The sequence below is a fragment of the Ranitomeya variabilis genome, chromosome 2 (genome assembly GCF_051348905.1).
Source record: "Ranitomeya variabilis isolate aRanVar5 chromosome 2, aRanVar5.hap1, whole genome shotgun sequence".
NCBI lineage: Eukaryota > Metazoa > Chordata > Amphibia > Anura > Dendrobatidae > Ranitomeya > Ranitomeya variabilis.
The window spans coordinates 237,629,592-237,656,305 of NC_135233.1; the positions used below are offsets into that span (position 1 = coordinate 237,629,592).

General features: G+C 44.3%; 1 protein-coding gene across 2 annotated transcripts in view; it reads left to right on the forward strand.

Moving 5' to 3' along the window:
- LOC143805197 (ficolin-1-A-like) overlaps positions 1 to 26,714 on the forward strand; it is a 100,076-nt gene that overhangs the window by 32,402 nt on the left and 40,960 nt on the right. For both annotated transcript variants that reach the window (XM_077284175.1, XM_077284176.1), the window contains 4 exons: positions 5,390 to 5,443; positions 12,764 to 12,817; positions 13,770 to 13,823; positions 24,142 to 24,195. In XM_077284175.1, coding sequence (XP_077140290.1) covers positions 5,390 to 5,443; positions 12,764 to 12,817; positions 13,770 to 13,823; positions 24,142 to 24,195 — 216 coding nt within the window. The remainder of the gene's footprint in view (positions 1 to 5,389; positions 5,444 to 12,763; positions 12,818 to 13,769; positions 13,824 to 24,141; positions 24,196 to 26,714) is intronic.

Consider the following 26,714-nt stretch of genomic DNA (forward strand, 5'->3'; position numbering starts at 1 on the left):
AAACTACACATTGCAGCAAACGACGTTTACATGATAGCCTCATACTGCAGAGAGACTTGTGTTTTGAGAAAACAAAAAAAGTGACAATGCAACATGACAATATTTATGAGTACTTCACCAAACTTCATTACAATCCATAAATCCCCATGCCCTTTTTAACTTATTAGGCTGGTTTCACACTTGCGTACGGGAGGGCTGTGGATGGCAGCGTACTTCCTCCCTTCTTGCTCCCTGAAACCCTGCTTACGCTCCGCCTACTTGCCCATGCATCCTGTGTTGCTCTGCGTACCTATCTTTAACATTGGGTACGCAGGGACGTGAGTTGTATGCATTTCCGTGCGGACGCCGCACACCTCAAATCACCACATGCGGACGCATCCGCATACATCGCGCGTCCCTGCGTACCCAATGTTAAAGATAGGTATGCAGGACAACGCAGGACGCAGAGAAGTAGGCAGAGCTTCATGGAGGAAGAAGGGAGGAAGTACGCTGCCATCCGCAGCCCTCCCTTACGCAAGTGGAACAGCCACCAGGGTCGTGGGGTACTCGGTACTGGGTTCGGTACTTAAAGGGATGTGTCATGGTGGCGGCGACCTGGTCCGTGGCCCTGGGCATCCATGTTAAAAGGAAAGTCTTTAAAGGGGTGTGAATAAAGTTTGTAAAATAATAAATGTTTGTGACGCCACCTGTGGTATTCGGTCAAAGGTGACTGACGCTGCCTAAAAGGGTCCTCTGTGGTGATGTTGTGCAAGCAGGGATGGTGTGGCTTCCCACAGGTGAAGCTGGGTCCCCAGGGCTCCCGGTGTATAGATAAAGATGATAGATAGTGTAGCAAGAAACTGAGGACACAGAGTTGCAGTCTCTTTACCTTTTTACTGTAGTGTTCAGGCAGCCGCAGTCCAGGGTACCGGATCACAGGTACTGGTATTGTCCAGCCGGCTTGGAAGCGAATTGGAATCCCTCTTAACCAGGTGTGGTTGGAAGCCTTCCTTCTAGCGCTGAGTTGTAGTCCCTTGCTGCCTTAGGCCACTCACAAGGTCCTCACGTTTTCTCTCTGTCCCCCTTTAGGTAGGGAAAAGCAAAATCTATATACTGACTGTAAGTCACATAGACAAAACCACTATAAATTATATGTAACAAAGCATAAGTGGAAAGAATAAAACGTAACTTTTATTATAACTAAAGCCACACAAAAACAAAACCAAACACCCAAGTGAATAAAAACTGGGACAAAGTCTTTAACCCAATGGTATGGTAACCATAAAGACCAATTATCCCCTAACAGGATTATATGATTTCATCTATAGAACATTTAGAGAAATCAAAATTACACTAGGATATATCCTGAAAGAAAGCTGAAGTCAAGAAACATATATAACACTCAGCATCATATACCTAGTTACATGTAAAAACAATGAGTTACCAGCAGTAGACGCATATGATATGACCAGTACCACTGGTGGCTATATGCATAGTAAAAAAAGGAACAATCTCACCCGTTCCAAGGTGTAGGCAAAGGAGCACCGGATAGCCTCTAGTCAGACATTTATGCCGATGAAGTGTCTGTATTGAAGAAAGGCCTTTCTTTTGTCCCCAATAGTGACTTCGACCTTTTCAGAGCTGTAAAGGACCTGAATCTCTTTTTGCGCAAAGTGAGATGGAAAAAATATTTCCATAAGCAGGAATCTCGTACCTGCTCTGAACTTGGCATTCCAATACATATGTTAGCTGATGTAAGATTGTTACATAGTATTGGAGAGAGTGACCCTAATTTACAAGGCGTAGGCCCCTTTACACAGTTAAAGGAGAAAAGCCATAAAATGCCTCCTCCAACCGGTGATCTCTCAGCTATTGACATTTTTTAGAATCTTGTTACATCAGATTTGATAAACTTGTCTCAATCTCGTGTTTCGTGTAAATTCAACTGCACAAAGAAAGAGATGGAAGCAATTAACCGTCTCGAATGTGATGACTCCATTGTCATATAACCCTCAGACAAGGGATGGCAATGGCTCAGAAGCAATGTAACGGGCTGTTATAAATGTGGTCATTGTGCGGCCTGCCAATACATCGGTACTGGCACGAAATTTGTGAGTAACGTCACGGGTCAAAGCTACAAGATCAATCAGTTTATGAATTGTAGCACCAAGGGAGTGGTCTATAAGGTATCCTGTGTTTGTGGTATTGAATATGTTGGAAAGACCATCAGGGAGTTTAAAAGAAGAGTTTTTGAACACATTGGTGACGTGGAACATGGGAGAGATACTTCTGTCTCTCGGCATGTCAATACCATGCATAATGGCCAGGTTAAACATCTTAAATTTATGGCCATTGAAAGGGTAACAAACCGGTATGGGGAGGTGACTGGGATCAAATGTTGTTACAACGTGAGGCCAAGTGGACTTTCTACTTGAATACAGTGAGTCCACAAGGCCTGAATGATCAAATAAATTATAGCTGCTTCATCTGAATCACTCCCCTTCGCCTTTGTTTTTATGTCCTCCTCTCAGTGTGATACAGTCAGTGTTATCTTACCATGCCTAAGTCCTTTTCTTGTCCACCCAATTTTGTCATGGGATTTTCATGATTAACAATTATTTTCATATTGTATACCAAAAATTTTTTGGTATGGTTTTTCTTGTCATGTGGCACTATTTATCCTTTGGCTAATTATTTTTAGCCCCTGTAACCATTGCAATTATGTGGCTTTATAGTCCCTGTTTATACCTGCCGGCTTTTCATTGGGCTATTGTACGTTTAGTTGTAGCATCTATCATAGCCCTTAGTGGCGCCTAGGTGCCTAGTGATGTGTACTTTCGGTGAGTTTTTTGCTGTACGGGATACTCACTATTGAGTTAGGCGCCTGTTGTTAATTTTAATCTTTAATATATTCTGAGGCATTTCCCACTACTTTTAGTCCTTACCGCATGATCACCGGTACTTTCTAGCGTGTTTTGCCGGCAGCGCTATAGGCATACAGCTTTGCGTCTTGTGTTGCCTGGCAACACTCACTTCCGGTGTGAGCGCACCTGACAGGAAGTGTGAGCTGCGCCATTAGCTTACAGCACGGCGGCTCTGTCACTAGGGAACGCTTCTCGCTGGCGTCAGTACGCAAGACAGGAAGCGCCTTGTGTTCTCCATCTGCAGGTCGCTAGCCTTATAATCTTTAGCGTGTGACGTCACTTGTATAGTAAGTGCACCGGGAATGCGGGCAGCCACGTGGGCCTCTCGAGTGGGAGTACGGCAGGACACCATCAAACAGTAGGTCTTCCACATGTTTTTGTTTTAACGCTGCCATGGTTACTCACAGCCGTCATATGATTACCCAAAGGGAAGTGGTCATGACTTTTCCACCTCCCCCTTTGTTATTTAAATACAAGCCCTACACCTTCACCACTCTCTGCAGGACAGCATTGAGGGTGGCAGGACTTTATGTCCCTCCTTTCTAGCACATAGGCACTTTATCTCCATGCACAAGCAAGTCCCCTGAAGAATCAGCTTGGATGAAGCGCGTCGGGACGGACTATATAGGGAGAGTGCAGGGCATGTGTATATAGGGGTAGCTGTGGACTGCCCTTGTAAGGGCAGGAGCTCTGGGGATAGCTTACTGATAGCCCCATAGGGACTGACATAGGGACTGTCGTCTCTTCTTTTCCGGATTATCCCCTGACTAGAGGCTATCCGGTGCTCCTTTGCCTACACCTTGGAACGGGTGAGATTGTTCCTTTTTTTACTATGCATATAGCCACCAGTGGTACTGGTCATATCATATGCGTCTACTGCTGGTAACTCATTGTTTTTACATGTAACTAGGTATATGATGCTGAGTGTTATATATGTTTCTTGACTTCAGCTTTCTTACAGGATATATTCTAGTGTAATTTTGATTTCTCTAAATGTTCTATAGATGAAATCATATAATCCTGTTAGGGGATAATTGGTCTTTATGGTTACCATACCATTGGGTTAAAGACTTTGTCCCAGTTTTTATTCACTTGGGTGTTTGGTTTTGTTTTTGTGTGGCTTTAATTATAATAAAAGTTACGTTTTATTCTTTCCACTTACACCCCCTTTAGGTAGGACACTAACCCACATGACAGGTAACTCAAACCTTTTTACAGGATCTCTATCACGACCCGGGCTCTATGCGTTACTGTATCTTCAGGTGTTTATGGTGGACAGGTGACTTGAAATCCAGCTGTTCGCCGGTTTCTGCTGTGAGACTTAAAGTACTGCACAACCTCGGTCTTCCGGCTACCAGTATCTGCGCTTAGCTTGGAGGGAGCCCAATCGCAGCTCTCCTCCAGCTCCTTACTTCTCCTGTGTCTCTTTTCCTTCTTCACTATCTCTACAACTGTTCAGTTCTCTTTCTTTGCAGGAGCTGCAGCACCTCACGTGGCCCCACTTTCTTCCTTGCTTTCCTTTCCGTCTGCCTCCACTCTGCTCTGTCCCTCTGACAGACTCCTCTCTCTGCCTCTCCCTCCGACAGACTGCTCCAGACTCCTGTCTAGCACCAACTAACTACTTTCCCTCCAGCCAGACTATATATAGGGGAGCCACCCACATACTAGATCAGAGCTCCCCCTTCAGGCCTGGAGTAAGAACATGTTGCATGTTTGTGATTACCTGCCAAAAGGGATCCTTCCTCACTTCCAAGCATGACATCACTCTCCCCGTGAGGAAAGCCACTGTAACAACCAGGAACCTGGCGTGTTACACAAGTGTGAAACCTGCCTTATGTAGTCCTTTCTTGTTAGATATAAAATGACTGTTGATGGACCAGCCAGTGACCAGAAAACCCATCCATCAGTCATTTCATTTAATATCTAACAGAAGAGGACGCTATGAAATAAAGAACAGGATGCTATAAATACTGTAATATTATATATATATATATATATATATATATATATATATATATATATATATATATACATATATCTGTAGCTTTGTCAGCAAAAAGCTGTCAGTGTCTGCCCCTACATTCATGGCTTCCAGGCCGTCATTCTCTACAAAGGATTCTCTACAAAGTATTAAAAATGAACATTTTATTTATGGTGAAGTTAATTTGTCCAATGACTTTTGAGCCCCTGAAATGAGGAGGCTGCAATTCCTAAACGTTTCACAGGATATTTTTGTTCAAGCCCTTTAATTAAACCTGAAAGTCTCCACTTCAATTACACCTCAGTTGTTTCATTTTAAATCCAAAATAGTGGCCTGCAGAGCTGAAATCACGGAGATTCGGTCACTGTCCAAATAATTCTGGACCTAACTGAAAATGGAACTGGGTATCACCAACTTGTTTTCTTCTCCTATCAGTTAGATGGGGAAGGTGTCACATCTCTATACAGATATTTATGCATTACATTATCTATTTTATTGTTATTAGGTGACCAGGGAGCTTTAGGGAAACCAGGAGACAGAGGACTAACAGGACAAAAAGGTAGGATCGGGTCATGTAGACATCTAAGGCCGGTTTCACATTTGCGGTTGTGTCCGCAGCGTTTCTTCCGCAATTATCCGCATGCGTTCTGTATTAATATATTTAACATTAGAGACGCATGTGTCTGCGATCGGTTGCGTTTTGCCGTGTTTAACGATGTTTGTCATCGGCCGTTTGGCGCGGTAAACGCTACATATAGTAATTTTAGAGGCGTCAATTTGCCGCCTAGAAACGTATGCGGTTGTTAGCGGTTGGAATGCAGAAAAAACCCACAATGCTGTCTATGTGAACGTATGCGGCCGCAAGCACATGCGTTTGTGAACGCATGCTTTACACCACAGAAAAACTTGTCTAGACATTGATTAGCCACCCCCCACATACAAGGTGATAAAGGGAGGGAGTGGACATTTGCAGGTCACTAATCAGCAGACAGAGAAGCTTTCCAGACGCAGCAGAGCAGACACAGGAAGGAATCTACACTCAGAGCAATGTAAGTATATCCTAGCCAATGTCTTTATTTTCTATTTTCTGTCTCTACGTGTCCTAATTTCTGCCATTTATTTCTTTCTGCATACATCAGAATGTCATCTTCTTCTGATGAGGAGCAACGTCATGGGCCTTCTCAAGCTGAACATGTCAGTGAAGTGAGTACTCAACTTCTCAGATTGGTAAGTATTCACTGTCACATCTACACGTGACAATTTTTTTTTCCTTTTTTTAAAGCACTTCTTCCACTGCAGTAGACGGTGAGCAGGAGCAGCGGGGTCACAGTCAGGTGGCAAGGCGGCAGCGTGTATGTATACCTGGCTGACTGTTTACTGTATCCTCACTATAGTATTCTTGAATCTTCCTTTCTTTACTTTCCTCTTTCTTTACATTTTTCTTCTGGACTCCTTTTTTATCTTGACTTTCATTATTCATGCCATTTCTCAGCCTCTGTTTTCTTTCTTTTCCTTATGTTAATGTATCCAACATTAATGTCTTCATTTATTTTTTAGGTTCCAGAACGGGATGAGGACCTCATTGACAACGATATCCTCATCTCCCTGTTCCATGAGCGAGTCCCGTTGTGGGACACCCGGGTTCCCCAGCACTTGGACAACGTGACAATCCGGCAGCTATGAAATGAGGTGGCCAAAGCGATGTGGGATGGCTGGGACAACGCCCCGACTCGGGTCCGAAATGCATTTTGTAAGTATTGCAATGCAGTGTGATTCAGCAGAGACCTTGGCCGTGCTCACACAACTGTGTGTGATGAGAGAAACTCTCAGGAGTTTCTCTCATCACACACAGTTGTGTGAACACGGCCAAAAGTCCATTGTCTAACCATTATTTTTTGTTTTTTCTACAGTGCTCAAAGTCAAAACACGTTGGCGTTCGATGAAGGACCGCTTCAACAAGGACCTGCGTCAAGAGAGCCGTGTTCCCAGTGGTTCTGGAGCAAGGATCCGAAAGTATAAATACCACCGCATTCTGGCATTTTTAAGACCAGTCCTTGCCCAGAGAACGTAAGTATTTTTTCGGTGTATTAGGTTGTGTTGTATTGCCATAATCTGTATGTTTCTATTCAACAGGAGTTGGCGTTTTTTAAGTTTTTGGTATTATTTTTTTTTCCTGTTTTCACAGCACATGGAGCAGCACTGTTGACCCAGGTTCTGGAGCGGTCCTTCATCAGACAGCCACGGACCTGTCCCAGCCATCCAGCAGTGCTGGAGCAAGTGGGCCTGCCACACTAACTGGAGACCAGGAAGCTGGTCCATCTGGTGTTCCCCTTTCCCAGTCCTCTGCCCCTTTTTTTGGGGGTTCCTCTTGGCAGCGGCAGAGGGCATCGGACAGGTCACTCATGCCCGAGTTTTTGCACTTGAGCTCGGTTTTTCACGATGGACTCAAGGCTTTGGGTGACCGACTGGATACTGCCATTAGCCATATGAATACACACATCCAGGAGGTCACCAAAAGCCTTGACCAAGTAAAAGCCGACCTCCAGAGGCCAGCACATAATTTTTTTAACCAAATTGAACAGGGCATGTCAGAACACCTTACTCCTGATCTCCAGCTTAGTGTCATGCAGGCCTGCAATGCTGCTTACGTGCAGGCTATGCAGCAGAGTCTGTATTTTCAGCAGACAGTGGCGGCATATCGATCTGTGCATACACTGTCACGCTTTACCTCAATGTCGACCTCTGCTGCATACCACAGCACGGCCACCTCCACTGGACTTCCTCCACTGCCACCACAATGCAGCAGCAGGACCCTGGCATGGCCTTCCGCTCCACCACCACCACCACGATGCAGCATGACCCAGGCATGGCCTTCCACTCTACCACAACTACGATGCAGCAGGACCCAGGCATGGCCTTCCACTTTATGAGCACTATGGACTTTGGAATGGCTGCACGCTCTACAAGCACAGTGCAGCCGGACCCTGACAGGTCACCCACCACGACCATGCCATAACATATGAGCCCACCGAGGCTTCCCAGACCACGTAGATCCCAGAAAGGGAAAATAAATAAAAAACTGCGTACTCTCAGTATTCCTCCCCCCTCACCTCCAAATGTGTGTCTGTAATGTCAGGTTTGTCAAACCCTTCCAGTGCGTCTCAGGCCTCTCATGTGTCAAGCCCCATCCCCGAACTACCAGACCCCACTAGTTTAATTTCCCCTTCTCCTGCCACCCCTGCGTCGTCCACACTTAGGCAGGCCTCTCAGCTACACCCCCCATTACCGTCACTCTACCCCAAGCAGGCGCAGTTAAATAAATATTTTGGTTGTTATAAAATAAATACTACTGTGCCGCACACTTTATTTTTTGGCCATACTATAGCTCCAGTAGTTAGCAAGTACAACACTGCAGCTTTGTGTGTCTTTAGTATAGAGATATGAGGTGGGCCAAAAAATTTAGACTTGTATTTTCTCCATAATCTCTTCCTTCTGCTTAGTCTGTGACTAGTGTTGCAGACTGAAGAGAAAATGGCGGCAATACAATGCAGAACTATACTCAACAGGTCATGTGTCCAAAAACGAATTAGTTAGGACACCTGACCTGGTGAGTAGAGAACTGCCTTGTATAACCTCCATTTTCTCTTCTGTGTACTTTATCTATTTCACACAAAGTGAAGGGACGATGGCGGTCATACAAGGCATATCTATGCTCACCTGGACATGTGTCAGAAATAGTGAATTCAAAAGGCTGTTATATGTGCATCATGAATTCATTATTTCTGACACCTGACTTGATGAGTATAGATCTGTTTTTTATTAAACAGCCATCGTCTCTTCAGTCTGCATCCAATAGATACTGCAGAACAGAATCAGGCGCAATGACGTCAACAACCTTACCACTAACAACCTAAGGCTGCCGTCACACTAGCAGTATGTGGTCAGTATTTTAGATCAGTGTTTGTAAGCCAAAACCAGGAGTGGAACAGTTAGAGGAAAAGTATAATAGAAACATATGCACCACTTCTGCATTTATCACCCACTCCTGGTTTTGGCTTACAAATACTGATGTAAAATACTGACCAAATACTGCTAGTGTGACGGCAGCCTTGGTTTGTAGAGGAAATACATAGGAGACATGGTCAAGATACCAAAAAAATAAAGTTTATTAACAACAAATATTAGTAACATTTTAAAAAATAACTGGTACAGACCAAATCCCAACAGGACATTTACACAATATTGTCCTGCCATGACACAAGTCCAATATCAGAATCAAAAAAGGCAGCAAATTGGTTCCGCATGTGGCCAACTTCAGCAGTTGACCGCAGCGGGTGATGCTGGTAATCTGGCAATGGGTTTCCAACTGGTTCATCCATTTCAATGTTGGGTCGCTCCTTAGCCATTATGTAATTGTGGAGAACCACACAGGCTTTGACCACCTCATCAACTGTCTCCATTTTTAGATTAATGTCTGTTGCAAGAATGCGCCATTTTGAGACTAGAATCCCAAAGGTACACTCTACTGTTCTTCGAGCCCTGGTCAGTCTGTAGTTAAAGATCCTTTTACACACATCTGAAAGGCCTCATCCCCAACCATAACAAATCGCATCGGTGGACCTTGAGTGTTGGGGAGAGGTCGTGGCCATGGAAAATTAAAAATTTTGCCATACACATGGCGCCCCATATCCGAGTTCTTGAAAGGCTGGGAATCGTTGCCACGGCCAAAAGTTCCAATGTCCACGGTGATGAAGTGACAGTCCGCATCTGCTATTGCCATGAGCACAACAGAAAAATATTTTTTATAGTTGAAGTACTCCGATCCTGTTCTGGCTGGTTTGATAATGTGGATGTGCTTTCCATCCACCGCTCCCAAACAATTGGGGAAATCACACATACTCCAGAATTTTTCAGCAATTTCAATCCACATGTCCGCGGTGGGTAGGGGTATAAACTCATCCCGGAGAATATTCCACAAAGCCCGGCAGGTGTCCGCAACTATTCCGGACAGGGTGGAAATTCCAAGCCGGTATTGGAAGTGGAGGGATGATAAACTCTCTCCGGTTGCCAGAAATCTGTAATAAAATAAATTAAAAAAAATTTACAATCAATTCTATTTATGGTGTCGTTCTGCTAAAGACATAAAGGAAAATACAAAGAATACATGTCAGACCAACAATAATTATGACTGGCATTTGTTTAGAATTGTTACGTACCTTAACCCCTTCCCGACATGTGACGGTATAGTACGTCACATGTCGGGACCCCCGCTTTGATGTGCGCTCCGGCGGTGAGCGCACATCAAAGCCGGGACATGTCAGCTGTTTTGAACAGCTGACATGTGCCCGCAATAGGCGCGAGCAGAATCGCGATCTGCGTGCGCCTATTAACTAGTTAAATGCCGCTGTCAAACGCAGACAGCGGCATTTAACTACCGCATCCGGCCGTGCGGCCGGATATGAGCACATCGCCGACCCCCGTCACATGATCGGGGGTCGGCGATGCTCCTCCATTGTAACCATAGAGGTCCTTGAGACCTCTATGGTTACTGATTGCCGGTGGCTGTGAGCGCCCCCCTGTGGTCGGCGCTCACAGCACACCTGCAAATCTGCTGTGTAGCAGCGATCTTATGATCACTGCTGCATAGCAGAGCCGATCGGGCTGTGCCTGCTTCTAGCCTCCCATGGAGGCTATAGAAGCATGGCAAAAGTAAAAAAAAAAAGGTTTTTAAAAATGTGAAAAAAATAAAAAAAATATAAAAGTTTAAATCACCCCCCTTTCGCCCCAATCAAAATAAATCAATAAAAAAAAAACCCAACCTACACATATTTGGTATCGCCGCGTTCAGAATCGCCCGATCTGTCATTAAAAAAAAAGCATTAACCTGATCGCTAAATGGCGTAATGAGAAAAAAATTCGAAACGCCAGATTTACGTTTTTTTGGTCGCCACGACATTGCATTAAAATGCAATAACGGGCGATCAAAAGAACGTATCTACACCAAAATGCTATCATTAAAAACGCCAGCTCGGCACGCAAAAAATAAGCCCTCACCTGACCCCAGATCACGAAAAATGGAGACGCTACGAGTATCGGAAAATGGCGCAATTTTGTTTTGTTTTGTTTTTTGCAAAGTTTGGAATTTTTTTTCACCACTTAGGTGAAAAATAACCTAGTCATGTTAGGTGTCTATGAACTCGTAGTGACCTGGAGAATCATAATAGCAGGTCAGTTTTAGGCAGTTTTAGCATTTAGTGAACCTAGCAAAATAGGCAAGCAAAAAACAAGTGTGGGATTGCACTTTTTTTGCAATTTCACTGCACTTGGAATTTTTTTCCCGTTTTCTAGTACACGACATGCTAAAACCAATGATGTCGTTCAAAAGTACAACTCGTCCCGCAAAAAATAAGCCCTCACATAGCCAAATTGACGGAAAAATAAAAAAGTTATGGCTCTGGGAAGGAGGGGAGCGAAAAACGAAAACGGAAAAAGCTCCGGGGGTGAAGGGGTTAATGTAACCAGCAGACGTTCCTCTGGTGGAATCGCTCTACGGAGCTGGGTGTCCTATCTCCGGATGGCTCCTTGGACACAACCAAGCAAATCCCAGAAAGAATCTTGCGACATCCTTGTATATTCCGGGAATTTCTCCGGGTTGGCATTAAGCTTGCCATATAGCTTGTGATAGGCTCCACGGCACTCACGGAGTTCGATAATGGGGTGTCGCCAAAAAAGCCTACGCCGTGTCCTTCTCCATCTTTCGCGATTTCTGTGTTGCTCCCAAGCAAATGCACAGGCAAGAAACAGCTTGATGCTTAAATCCAGGTTGAAATAAAAGCTCCCCATGCGAAGATCCATCATGACACAGGATACAATAGCACACTGTTAAGATTTCAGCAGTCCTAGGGTCTATATATAGAGATCCCATAATACACGCCCTCTGTAGTCCCATTGGCGGTGTCTGGTTATCTAGATTTTTCTCCTGTAAAATTTTCCACCATGCGCACAAAAAACGCAAACGCATGACAAAACGCATGATAAAGCGTGAAAACGCAGCGTTTTATAAACCTCATGCGTCTAAAAAACACTGCGTTTGTATGTGTTTCTATGCGTTTTTTCCTGCAATTTTGGATGCGGATTAAACGCTGCGGATTCGAACGCAAATGTTAAACTAGCCTAATACAGGGAATGTATGAAGGAAAACATGCCTACTTCTAGAAATAGTGTCACTTTTATCTAAATGCCATGCCTGATAATCTTATGTTGGGGCAGAGCCAAAATTCTAGTGGCCATTGATGACCTGACGATCATCCAAGAACTCAAGCAGACAATTCCATACAACTCACGATGAAACCTGCTGAAAACGAATGTGAAATTACCAATGTGGTGTCAACAATAGAGTTTCCAAGCGTCACACTCCCCACTACTTGAGAATGAACAATCTTAATTGGTCCCACTTCCTGACCAATGATTAGGACATTTGGTGCTTTTCGTGATGCTGTGACTATTCTGAGATTATAAAATACCATTTATTTTTGATTGTGAAGTTCTTAGTCCAGAAATACGAGATGCAGAAAATAGAAAAACTTTTCTTGTGCTAATTTAGCAACCCCAGACATTTCCCCATCATCCATAAGGGTGACCCCCAATTCACATCCATGCATAGTTTGGAATTGAATTAGTCTACAATATCTATGGGGCCTGTTTGCATCCATTATGTAAAAAGTCCATATTCTACTATAAAAACACAGGTGTGAACGGAGCCTTAGGCCTTGTAGGTCATCTATTAACTACTTGTATGTTGCTCCTATAAAGTGTATGCGGAAAGAATCATAAATCTGCAGACATTTATGTATTACATTTTGTATTTTTCATTATTTAGGTGACAAAGGGTCTCAAGGAATTACAGGAGACACGGGATTAACAGGACAAAATGGTAATAGCACATCATGTAGACTTTTACAACAGGGGGCGTATTAGGATAGAAAACGTGGCCTCTCTCTCCTGGACACAAGGTCACTCTTGTCCGTGGTCTGTTTCTGGTGACTGAACTGTAGCACCCGGCAGTGGCCACTACACATTGAACGTAGCTCTGCGCAAAATGTGTACATCCGGCAACTGCAGGAATAAAGAACAGATCATGAAATAATTGCAGCCTGCAGCACCAGACTATATCCCTAACATGGAAGTCAGATGGTGTGAGTTGTGCCAAATGACACACAGAACTGCATACCTTGTGCAAAATTGTCCGGGTGATTTGGATGCGTATGCCACTCCTTCTCATGGCGGTGTGTGAATTAGGCCAGGAAAACCTAACGATCCTGTGCACACAAGATGCCAGAGGCCCAGTTTAAGGCCGGTGTCACACTACACCGAGATACGGCCGAGTCCCGCAGGTTAAAAACAAGCTCTGGCACCAGCACTCCGGAGCGGAGCGTGCAGCTCCATGTATTGCTATACGGCCGCACGCTCCGCTCTGGAGTGCCGGTGCCAGAGCTTGGTTTTAACCTGCGAGACTCGGCCGTATCTCGCTGTGTGTGATCCCGGCCTAATATACAGGTCTGGGTTATTACCTATCCAGCTCCCTCACCTTATTAAGCCGTTCTCCTCATCTTGTTTCCTCTTTACACCTGCCATGGGTCGGAATATATCCTCAGTGAGTGTCCTGTGTTTTTCGAATTCCACCCTACTATTTTATTCTATGTTGTATCTGCAGGTTATGTCTGTCCTTTTTCTGTTCCATTATATTTGCCACCTCTCTGGCAAATATCACTGCGGTCTGTTGGCTATCTGTTCATAAATTATAAAGAAATTGAATCATTATTGATATTCTTGTCTATATATTTTTCTAAAGCCATATAGGTAATGTATTTCGTATTTTTTTTAAGGTGACAACGGAGCTCAAGGGAAAACAGGAGACAGAGGACTTAATGGACAGAAAGGTAAGACTGCTAAATAGTGATGAGCGAGCGTACTCGTCGCTGATCGCTACCCGCTCGAGCATCAGGGTGCGAGTATTTTTTGAATGCTCAAACGGAAGCTCGAGTCCTCGCCCCGCATGTTTGGCACTTTGTAGACAGCCAATGAAGATACTTCAGAGCCATCTTGGTTGTGGCATTACTGTGATTGGCTGGCCGCATAGCGTCATCAGGTCTATATAAGACCCATGACCAGGGCCGTATTTGGTTTCCATGCTGCCCTAGGCACTCTAAGTTGTGATGCTCCTATAGATAAGTCAGACTAAGGCCGGCCTCACACTAGCGAGTTTTACGGACGTATGAGCGCATAAACTACGTCCGTAAAACTCGCAAAATAAACTGCACAATTATTCTCAATGGGGCTGCTCCTATCTGCCGTATATTACGGTTCAGTATTATACGGCTTTCTACGGCCGTACAAAATCGCAGCATGCTGCGTTTGTCACCGTATTGCGCAAAAAAAATCGCCAATGAAAGTCTATGGGGGCGAGAAAAATACGGATTCCACACTGACCAGCAGTGTGACTTGCGAGAAATACGCAGCCTTGTTAGTGAAAAGTCGGTAATTCAATTGCCGGCTTTTCATTTCTCCTGCACAAACCCGACAGGATATGAGACATGGTTTACATACAGTAAACCATCTCATATCCCCTTTTTTTTGCATATTCCACACTACTAATGTTAGTAGTGTGTATGTGCAAAATTTCAGCGCTGTAGCTGCTGAAATAAAGGGTTAAATGGCGGAAAAAATTGGCGTGGGCTCCCGCGCAATTTTCTCCGCCAGAGCGGTAAAGCCAGTGACTGAGGGCAGATATTAATAGCCAGGAGAGGGTCCATGGTTATTGGCCCCCCCGTGACTAAAAACATCTCCCCCCAGCCACCCCAGAAAAGGCACATCTGGAAGATGCGCCTATTCTGGCACTTGGCCACTCTCTTCCCACTCCCTGTAGCGGTGGGATATGGGGTAATGAAGGGTTAATGCCACCTTGCTATTGGAAGGTGACATTAAGCCAGATTAATAATGGAGAGGCGTCAATTATGACACCTATCCATTATTAATCCAATTGTTTGAAAGGGTTAAAAAAACACACACACACACATGATTTAAAAGTATTTTAATGAAATAAACACAGCGGTTGTTGTAATAATTTATTGTTCTCTCAATCCATCAGGAACACCCTCGCTTGGAAAAATAATAAACGCACAAGATACATACCTTCTGGTGAACCGTCTCGTCCCACGATGTAATCCATCTGAAGGGGTTAACTAATATTACAGGCAGGAGCCCTGCTAAATGCAGCTGTGCTCCGTGCCTGTAATCCCCGGCGAATGAATGAAATGTAGGTCATTGACCTACATTTCCTTCAGTCGCGGTGATGCGCCCCCTGCTGGATGTCCTCATATGACCTGGAGCGTGGGAAAAAGTTCCCAGGCTGCAGTTCATGAGAACATCCAGCAGAGGGCGCCTCACCGCGACTGAAGGAAATGTAGGTCAATGACCTACATTTCATTCATTCGCCGGGGATTACAGACACGAGCACCGCTGCATTTAGCAGGGCTCCTGCCTGTAATATTAGTTAACCCCTTCAGATGGATTACTTCGTGGGACGAGACGGTTCACCAGAAGGTATGTATCTTGTGCGTTTATTATTTTTCCAAGCGAGGGTGTTCCTGATGGATTGAGAGAACAATAAATTATTACAACAACCGCTGTGTTTATTTCATTAAAATACTTTTAAATCATGTGTGTGTTTTTTTAACCCTTTCAAACAATTGGATTAATAATGGATAGGTGTCATAATTGACGCCTCTCCATTATTAATCTGGCTTAATGTCACCTTCCAATAGCAAGGTGGCATTAACCCTTCATTACCCCATATCCCACCGCTACAGGGAGTGGGAAGAGAGTGGCCAAGTGCCAGAATAGGCGCATCTTCCAGATGTGCCTTTTCTGGGGTGGCTGGGGGCAGATGTTTTTAGCCACGGGGGGGGGCCAATAACCATGGACCCTCTCTAGGCTATTAATATCTGCCCTCAGTCACTGGCTTTACCGCTTACCGCTCTGGCGGAGAAAATTGCGCGGGAGCCCACGCCAATTTTTTCCGCCATTTAACCCTTTATTTCAGCAGCTACAGCGCTGAAATTTTGCACATACACACTACTAACATTAGTAGTGTGGAATATGCAAAAAAAAAGGGGATATGAGATGGTTTACTGTATGAAAACCATGTCTCATATCCTGTCGGGTTTGTGCAGGAGAAATGAGAAGCCGGTAATTGAATTACTGGCTTTTAACACATATCGCGCTGAATGAAATCTAAATACAGAATATATATATATGTGTCTCAATGACATATATATATACTGTATATATGTTTTCCCGAACATTTGAGCACATAAATCCATTAGATGTCGGTTTTGCAAGCCTGAGCGAAAATCTCGCAGTACGGATGCCATACGGATTACATACGGAGGATGCCATGCGCAAAATACGCTGACACACCCTGACTACGGATCAATATTTTGGGAACATTTCTCCGTATTGCGGCCGTAGTACGGACGTATAATACGTGGCGTATTGTCTTACGCCCAGTGTGAGGCCGGCCTAAAAGTGCCCATATCTTTAGATATTAAAGTCCCTCATACACACCAGACTAATGTTGGCCAAACTCGCCGGTATCACCGGGTTCGGCTGACAGTGTAAGGGATAAGCGTATGAGAAATCACCTGGGTTTCATCCAGAAAACTTGGACAATTTTCTAATTTCCATCGGATTTTAATCTTTGCGCCATCCGTGTGTCCATTTTTTATGTCCGTGTGCGATCCGCTTTTATACAACTACTTAAAAACATGTCCATGATCACATACAGTTTCCTAGGTTTCCATGTGGGATCAGATTTTTTTCCTGCACCCAAAGACTTCAATGTGTGAGTCTCATCCGATACTCAGTAGAAAGTAGTGCCTGCAGACATTTTATTTTCATGGACAGTCGGAGCGAAAAAAATTATTCAACTGAACAGCCCTAATGCATAACATTGATTAGTGCACTGTCCGTGCACAGCAAAAGGCCACTGTAAATGCTCGTCTGCATGAGCCACAAGGCCACATTCACACATCCATTGTGAGAGGTAAAATCCAAGAGAAACAGACCAATGTTTCCTCAGGTGTCGTCCTAGTTGTACCTATTTACTTCTGTGTGTGGAGGAGTCCATGCTCCCAAGGCAATAAAAACCTTAGACCTGAGTGACCGAGTCTGATCAGCCGATAGGATCAGATTAAGGCTGCGTGCCCACGTTCAGGATTTTTAGCGTTTTTTCGTCGGTTTTCCGCTAAAAAAACGATTACATTAATCATCCCATTATTAGAATGCAATCCGCAATTTTTGTGCCCATGCTGCGTTTTTTTCCGCAAAAAAAAACGCAGCATGTTCACTAATTTTGCGGAAAATCTCCGGATTTGCCACTATATAATATAGTAGTGGGAAGCTCCGGAAAAATACACTAAAAAAATGCGATAAAAACGCTAGCGGATTTCCCGCGAATGGAGTCCGATTTTGTTTAGGAAAATTCTGCTAACATTCCGCAATGTAAGCACATAGCCTAAGACCTGTTCTGAGTTACAGGGAACTCACAACCAGATCTATGGTTGTAACAATGTGTGAATGTATCTATTCTACTTTATGGGACAAATTGGTCAGCACCCGGATGCAGTCACACGGCCAGCCAAATAACACGGACGACGACGATCACATCGCAATGCTTGGACTGACCGGCAACTCTCGTCACCCAGGCGAGACATACACCTGGTGATAGAAATATGCTCAGGTCAGGAGAGCCACTGGCCAGTCCGAGCACTGCGATGTGATAGTCATCCAAGTTACACGACCTCCTGACTGCACCTCAGGCTAAGGTCCTGCAATGAGTATTTTGCTACATGCGATTTATTGCGTTTCCACACATATAGCCCAGCAACTCCATATGTACCCCTGCATATGTTCCTCAATATAGCCCTGTAACCCCCACTAAGCCATGCATATGTACCCCCATATAGTCCTGCAACCCCCACATAGCCCTGCATATCTACCCCCATATATTCCTGCAACCCCCACATAGCCCTGCATCTGTACCCCCACATAGCCCACAAGCTTGGTGACCCTGATAAAGGCCACACTTTCTCATCAGCTAGTCCCTGGAAGGTGGTGGGCTACCGATGTGTCCATGGGGACACGAAGAACTATTCTGTTGCACGGGTGATTGTAAGCACGGACTGTATCACCGCATCTCAAGAAGTGGAAGTCGTCAAGGATTTGTTGCACCCAATAATCGGACGTGACTTTGCATTGTTCTGGGACATGTGGGGAAAAGCAGGGATGCCTGGTTGCTTGGACGACAGCCAGACCACCCCTAAAGAAACCTTGTCAGAGGCCGTAGTGGACGAGTTTCCCTTGTATGTGCTTATTGGCAACGAGGATGAGGTAGCATCCCCTGAGACCAAAATCTCTGATCTGGAAGTGTCCTAGGGAAACTTTGGAACTGCCCAACTCAGGGACTTACCTCTTAAAGGGGGGGTTGAAAATGTGACATTGTTAAATGGGGTGCCCCAGGAGCAGGGGGCAGACAGTCAATTCCTGCATTTTGCTATGAATGGGGATCTGCTTTATAGAGTAACCAAGCCAATGGGAGAGGTCATAGAGCATTTACTGGTGCCAGCACCCTATAGATGCAGGGTGATAGACATGGCTCATTCCCATGTGTAGGGTGGTCACCTGGGGGCAGATAACACCCAGGAACGGATCCTTCAGAGATTCAACTGGCCTGGGTCTTACAAAGAAATTATGAGTTTATGGTCATTCCTGCCCCGCCTGCCAGCTAACCTCCCCAGTGGCCCACTTCCGCATTCCCCTAGTATCGTTGCCCATCATCGAAGTTCCATTCAACCAAATAGCAATGGACTGAGTGGGGCCCCTGGTGAAATGTGCAAGAGGACATCAGTATATATTGGTGGTATTGGATTATGCTACCCTTTACCCCTAAGAAATTTCTCCACAAAGTGTATCTCTCAGGAGCTGCTCCATATCTACTCTCGAACTGGTCTGCCAAAGGAGATACTGGCGGATCATGGGACCCCCTTCATTTCAAAGGCCATGAAGGTATTGTGCCAGACACTGCAGATTTCACAACTCAGTACCTCAGCGTACCATTCCAAGAGGGACAGACTGCTGTAGAGGTTTAACAAAACCTTGAAGGCTATGTTGAGGAAAACAGAGGAGAAGGACAGCCGAGGCTGGGATTGTCTGCTACTCATCCTGTTATTCTCCATCAGGGAAGATCCCCAAACTTCCATAGGTTTCTCTCCATTTGAACTACTCTATGGTCGACACCCTCAAGGACATCTGGACATGGTGAAAGAGTCCTGGGAAGCTGAGACCACACCCTATAGAAGCGTGGTGGAGCATGTTGACCAGATGCAAGAAAGGATTGCCAACGTGATGTCCACCATTGTGAAGAAGCACCTCCTTTAGGCACAGGAAGCACAAGAGCCTCAGGTTCGCATCAACTTGAAACCGTATCGGGTCCCAGAAGCCCAACAATTAGTGATCTCGAAAGAGTTGAAGCGGATGCCAAATCTAGGAGTCATTGAAGAGTCCAAGAGTGGCTGGACCAGAATCTCCACTCCCCATATGTTTTGGGCACCAAGACTATGAGGTCTTAGCGCCCAAAACATATGGGGAGTGGTAATTCTGTAATGACTACAGGTCTGTAATGACTACGAGGTCTCAAAGTTTGACACCTACCCAATACCCAGGGTAGATGATCTTATTGAAAGGCTAGGGCTTGCCAGGTACATTACCATCCTTGACCTCACAAAAGGGTATTGGTAAACTCCTAAGTAACGAGACGCCAAGGAGAACACTGCCTTTTCAATGCCAGATGGATTCTTTCTGTACTTCAGGATGGTGTTTGGGTTGCAAGGAGCACCAGCCACCTTCCAGAGAGCCATGGACCGGATCCTAACTCCCAACAAGAGGTATGCAGTGATCTTCAGCCCGGATTGGTGAAGCCATCTGAGCAAAGTCCAAACGATACTTGATGCAAGGTTTTTCATAAACCAGAAGAAATGTGCCATGGGAATGAAGGAGGCTAAATACTTGGGCTATGTCATTGGAAGGGGCAAAATAAAGCCCCAAATAATGATAAAATTAATAATAATAAATCTTTATTTACATTGTGCTCAAAAGTTTACATTCGAATTTTTGCTTTCGTGGCCTTTTATCTGAGAAGATGAATGATAACACCAAAACTTTTTCTCCACTCATGGTTAGTGGTTGGATGAAGCCATTTATTGTCAAACTACTGTGTTTTCTCTTTTTAAATCATAATGACAACCCAAAACATCCAAATGACCCTGATCAAAAGTTTACATACCCTGGTTATTTTGGCCTGATAACATGCACAGAAGTTGACACAAATGGGTTTGAATGGCTACTAAAGGTAACATCTTCACCTGTGACCTGTTTGCTTGTAATCAGTGTGTGTCCATAAAAGCTGAGTGAGTTTCTGGGATCCAGACAGACTCTTGCATCTTTCATCCAGCCACTGACATTTCTGGATTGTGAGTCATGGGGAAAGCAAAAGAATTGTCAACGGATCTACAGGAAAAGGTAGTTGAACTGTACAAAACAGGAATGTGTGAGCTACAAAGGCACAACTGTATATAGCGCCAACATGTTCCGCAGCGTTTTACAATACAACAGTTGGATCATAACTGTGCTTCTAGATCCTGATTGCTGGACTGCAGTGACCGAGGAGAAAAGGTAAATCCCCTGGGGTTGCATCCGTCCTGTTTATTTCATGTACAAGGTCCCAGGGGTGCTCGCCCATTTCCTCAGTGGACTCTGTCTGTGAACTGTGCCATTAAGTAACTCGGCCATAACTAACCCTGGTCACCCTTGTTAAAATGTCACCACTGGTAAATGATGCGGCGCTCTCAGCAGCTCATTCACCAGTGGTTTTCAGCTGGGACGGTCGCATCTTGGCACCATCCAGGTTAAAAACTATCTAGCCCAGACATGGATTACAGCGTGGGACATAACGACGGACAGGTATGGTATATTTATAGCCCATTGAGAACAATGAAGGTCAGATATGTTAAAAAAGTATACATTTATTTAAATTTCAAATAACAACAATCACATATATAAATACTGTATATATATACACCATAGACAAAAATAGTATATAGCAATAGCATAACCCTATAAAATTAGGGAGGAATAAAGTTGACCATGTGTCAGGGAAGACCAATAGGGTCGAAAACCATCCGGATCTACGCCACCATATCTAGAAGTAGGGCAAATTTACACTAAAATCACTATTAGCCCACTACACAGATATATGATATTACTTGCATATGCTGTAAAGTGTTAATATATAGTAATTTCAAAATATCATAGATGGCCAAATCCAAAGTGTAGATAATAAGTTGCCAATCATCAGTGCACATTCAAATAATAAGTGTAAATTACTGCCCAAATATTCACACAGCAAGATAATAGCTAAGTATGACCTATATAAACCAGAGAATGCTCAACCCTCAGGCGTAATAGGGCTGGTGTATGGTAGCACCAATCTTGCCTTGCGCAGGCGTGTACTATGGAGGACAGAGAATGAACTTCAATCCCATATTGCAGCCAGCATGCAGCCAGCGGGTAAGGAAAGGGTGAATCAAACACCCGAAAACCCCGCCCCTATGGCTAAAGATTGTTCCTTCCAAATTCAGGTGACAGTGTCCCTTTAACATATCTGACCTTCATTGCTCTCAATGGGCTATATGTTGTTTAGTTGAAGGGATCACTTCGTGATCATATGTCTGGCTTATCGCTTGTAGGTTTTAGGTATGGTATATTTTTGTTATTTTATTTTTATTACAGGAGATCGCGGGTGGTGGGGAATTAGGTGTTGCAGTAAGTATGGTTTAAATTTAAAATATTAAAGGCGTCTTTGTAATTTTTTCAAATAAAGGACTTTATTCGGGCTGTGTCTTTATTTAATATATAACTACAGGATTAGTAATGGATAGGTGTCTTATAGACACCTCTCCATTACTAAGCTGTGGGCTTGATGTCACCTGAGAGGTGACATCAACCCCCCAACTATCACCCTACTTGCCACCGCTACAGGGCAAGTGGGAAGAGCCGGGGGCCTATATCAATGGCCCCTTACCAGCCTGAGAATACCAGCCCCCAGCTGTCAGCTTTAGCAAGGCTAGTTGTCAAAAATAGGGGGGACCCCATGCCGTTTTTTTTTTATTATTTATTTAAATAATTAAAAAATCAGCGTGGGGACCCCTCTATTCTTGATAACCAACATTGCAGAATCTGACAGCTGAGGGTTGCAGCCCCCAGCTGTGAGTTTTATCTGGTTGGTTAAAGAAAATAGGGGGGAACCCACGTCGGGTTTTTCATTCATTTATTTTGTTAGATCGCAGGCGGCGGCTGTGGAATACCCCGATCATCTGCTCTTGCTGTCACTGTTATTAGCGGCAGCAGGTGTCAGATGATGGGGGTAACAGTCTCAAAAGCCCCCACCTGCTGTCATCGTTCGGACTTTACGATAACTCTCATCATTCTCTTCTGCTCGCGCCGATCGCCGGCAGAGCAGGGGAGAATGATGAGAGTCGTCTTCAGCACCAGCCACCAGGGAACAGCACTTACTGTAGCGCTTCTTCCCCGTCCGCTATCCGTGTGGTACTGATGCGGCACATGGGTGGCACACGGTTGCCAATTGTGTGCCACACGAACTACACACACGGACACGGATATCTCAGGTACTGGGTTGTATTGGAAATAAACTGACGTGTGAAACTGGCCTTACTTTGTGTTTGGAGGTTCTTAGGGTGAGGGGCGCTACTTGGTCAAGGGTGCTTCTGAGAGTGTCAATGTAGTGGTGTACAGCCAGATCAGGACTGCGAAAAGAGGAGAGCGGGGACAGTGATAAGTGTAGGGAGTCTGTAAGTGAATGAGTATTAACGGCTTGTAAATATGAGTCAGTAGAAGCCACCGGGAGGTTTTTCTAATCTTTTATGAATTTTAAGGAGTGTGTTAAAAAACAGAATGACTGACTGGGTCTTTATTGATCAATAAATCAGATGTTTTTTATGTTTTTTGTATCTCGTGTGTTTGGATAAGTGGTGTTCCAGGATATTATTGATCTTGGACTGAACCGCCGTGGTGGGGTTATGTGGTAATTTCTTGTAAATCAGAGTATTACTCAATTGGTTATTGACCTTTGTGACATAATCGTGTTTGTTTAATATGATAATGGCACCCCGTTTGTTTACCAGTGTAATGATTAGAGTTTTGTTCTGTAGAATTGAACTCGGTGTTTGCTGGTCAGTAAAAGAGAAACTGGAAGTGCAGTATAGTCTACCTTGTTTTATCTCACTGAAATCCTGTTGTACAAACTCAATACATGTTTCTAGGGACAATTTACGTTTTGGTGGTCTAAAGTTATTTTTCTGTCTAAGGCTAAGGTTTCAGTGGGTGATCAATGATTATCTGGTGAGAGCAGATTCATCAATAGTGGGTATGGACTTGGAGAAGTATGTTTTCAGAGGTTCATTTTAAACTCAAAGGCAGTGAATTTCTATTAGGGGCTGTGTCTTTCTGTTGTAGAGACATTTCAACTGGACCTCGACTTTTGGAAGAAATATTTACAATCAATGATGATTGCCAATCTGAGATGAAGTGATCATCCCAGGACCCGTTGCCCCTATTGCTTTGCTCCCATTGTCATGTCTTCATGGTCTTCTGTGCAGTGCTAAAAAAGATGGATTGCATCCGCATAGTTCGCTGTTGAATTAGGATAATAGATAGTCCTCTGATAGTCGCTAGTGTAGCCACGTAATGAGGAACAGTTGTCCCGCCAAAGCAACAGAGTATGTACTGTAGATGGCAGAACAACTTTTCCACCTCAAAGATGTGAACAAAGTTGAAAATGGCACATGGCATGGGATCCATATAAGATCCATCAGCAATCTATGCAAAATCTAAAGTATATGAGAATGGCACCACAATAAGGATGTAGCATTTTACCGTACGATGATATAACCTCCAGTCAGGAGTAATACAAATGCTACAATTCTGTGCATAATTCAAGATATTACTGGCATATAGATGGATCTGGGAGTCACCTACTTGTATTCTGCTTCTATCAGGCGGAGAGGGAAAGCATCACTTCTCTACAGACTTTTATGTATTACATCAGGTATTTTTCTTTATTAGGTGACCAGGGAACTTCAGGGAAAAAAGGAGACAGAGGACTAACCGGAGAGAAAGGTAAGATTACGTCATGCAGACTTCTAACATAAGAATAAAAAAATTAGGCTTAACCCCTTAGTGACCGGGCCAAATTTTTAAAATCTGACCAGTGTCACTTTATGTGTTAATAACTCTTGAACGCTTCAACAAATACCAGTGATTTTGAAACTGTTTTTTCGTGGCACATTATAATATACTAGATGGTGGCCCGATTCTAACGCATCGGGTATTCTAGAATACGTAGTATATTGCCCAGCCACGTAGTATATTTCCCAGCCACGTAGTATATTGCCCAGCTACATAGTATATTGCCTGTTATGATCTGGTGGCCTAAGAGCAGCATGGGACGTACTCTGGAGAAGGTGGTACCTGTACTGACCGCAGACCCTGAACTTAACACCGCAACTAGAAGTAGCAGTGGAATGTACCTAGCGCTCCCTAGACATCTCGACACAGCCGGAGGACTAATTACCCCTAGAGATAGAAACGGGAAAACTATCTTGCCTCAGAGAAAATCCCCAAAGGATAGACAGCCCCCCACAAATATTGACTGTGAGAGGAGAGGGAAAAAACATACACAGACTGAAATCAGAATTTAGCAAAGGAGGCCACTTCTAGCTAGATAGAAAGGATAGGACAGAGTACTATGCGGTCAGTATTAAAACACTAGAAAATATCCACCACAGAAAATACAAAATCTCCACATCTAACTAAAGATATGGAGGGCATATCTGCATCTCCAGAGATACCAGCTTGGCTAAACAAATCATTATACAGACCAAGCTGGATTAGACAAAAACATGGAAAAGAACTGAACAATAAGGCCCACAGCATGTGGACAGCAAAAAATCAAGGCCAGAACTTATCTTTGTTGAAATGAACAGCAAAGCAGAAGAGACCAGGCAGGGATGTGAATCCTTCAAGAACAATGGGCAACTGGCACTGACTAAAGGGTCAAGCAAGACTAAATAGCCCAGTCAGAATTACAAAAAGTGGACACACCTGATAAATGGTGCGATCCAGAGACAGCAGCACTACCACTTATAACCACCGGAGGGAGCCCAAGAGCAGAATTCACAACAATTGCCCAGCCACGCAGTATATTGCCCAGCCACGTAGTATATTGCCCAGCCACGTAGTATATTGCCCAGTCACGTAGTATATTGCCCAGCCACGTAGTATATTGCCCAGCGACGTAGTATATTGCCCAGTCACGTAGTATATTGCCCAGCCACGTAGTATATTGCCCAGCCACGTAGTATATTGCCCAGCTACATAGTATATTGCCCAGCCACGTAGTATATTGCCAAGCCACGTAGTATATTGCCCAGCCACGTAGTATATTGCCAAGCCACGTAGTATATTGCCAAGCCACGTAGTATATTGCCAAGCCACGTAGTATATTGCCCAGTAACAGTATATTGCCCAGCCATGTAGTATATTGCAGTGACGTAGTATACAGCACAGAGCCACGTAGTATACAGACTTAAAATAAAAAATAAACATATACTCACCTTCTGAGGGCCCCTTGTAGTCCTGTCGCCTGTGTGCGGTGCACGCGGCAGCTTCCGGTCCCAGGGTTGGTATGAGCGCAGGACCTGTGATGTCGTCGCGGTCATATGACCGTGACGCCATGGCAGGTCCTTCTCGCGCAGGACCTGTGCTGACGTCGCAGTCACATGACCGTGACATCATGGCAGGTCCTTCTCGCATACCATCCTTGCCACCGGAACCTGCCGCTTGCATGCAGCGGTCACCGGAGGGTCCCGAGAAGCGGGAAAGGCCGCGGAAGGTGAGTATATAATGATCTTTTATTTTTTATTATTTTTAACATTAGATCTATTTACTATTGACTCTGCATTGGCAGCATCAATAGTAAAAACTTGGTCACACAGGGTTAATAGCGGCGGTAACGGAGTGAGTTACCCATGGCATAATGCGGTCCGCTACCACTGCCATTAACCCTGTGTGAGCGGTGACTGCGGGGAGTATGGAGCGGGCGCCGGGCACTGACTGCAGGGGAGTAGGGAGGGACTAATCGGACTGTGGCCGTCGCTGATTGGTCGCGGCAGCCATGAGAGGCAGCTGGCGAGACCAATCAGTGACTTGGATTCCATGACAGACAGAGGCCGCAACCAATGAATATCCTTGACAGACAGACAGACAGAAGGACAGAAAGACGGAAGTGACCCTTAGACAATTATATAGTAGATTATAATGGTAAATTACAGTCGATATTTTTTGTAAATAAACACAAAACATATCAGAATTTTTTTTTAAAAAATTGCAATTTTCAAACTTTGAATGATTATCCCTTTAATCCAGATAGTCATACCATAGAAAAACCTTAATAAATAACATTTCCCTCGTGTCTGCTTTAAATCAGCACCATTTGTAAAATGTTATTTCATTTTGTTAGCATTTTATGAGGTTTAAAAATGGAGCAGTAATGTTTCATTTTTTCAAGTGAATTTACAGAATTTATTTTGTAGGGAGCTATCCAGATTTGAAGTGCCTTTAGGGGCCCTATATATTGG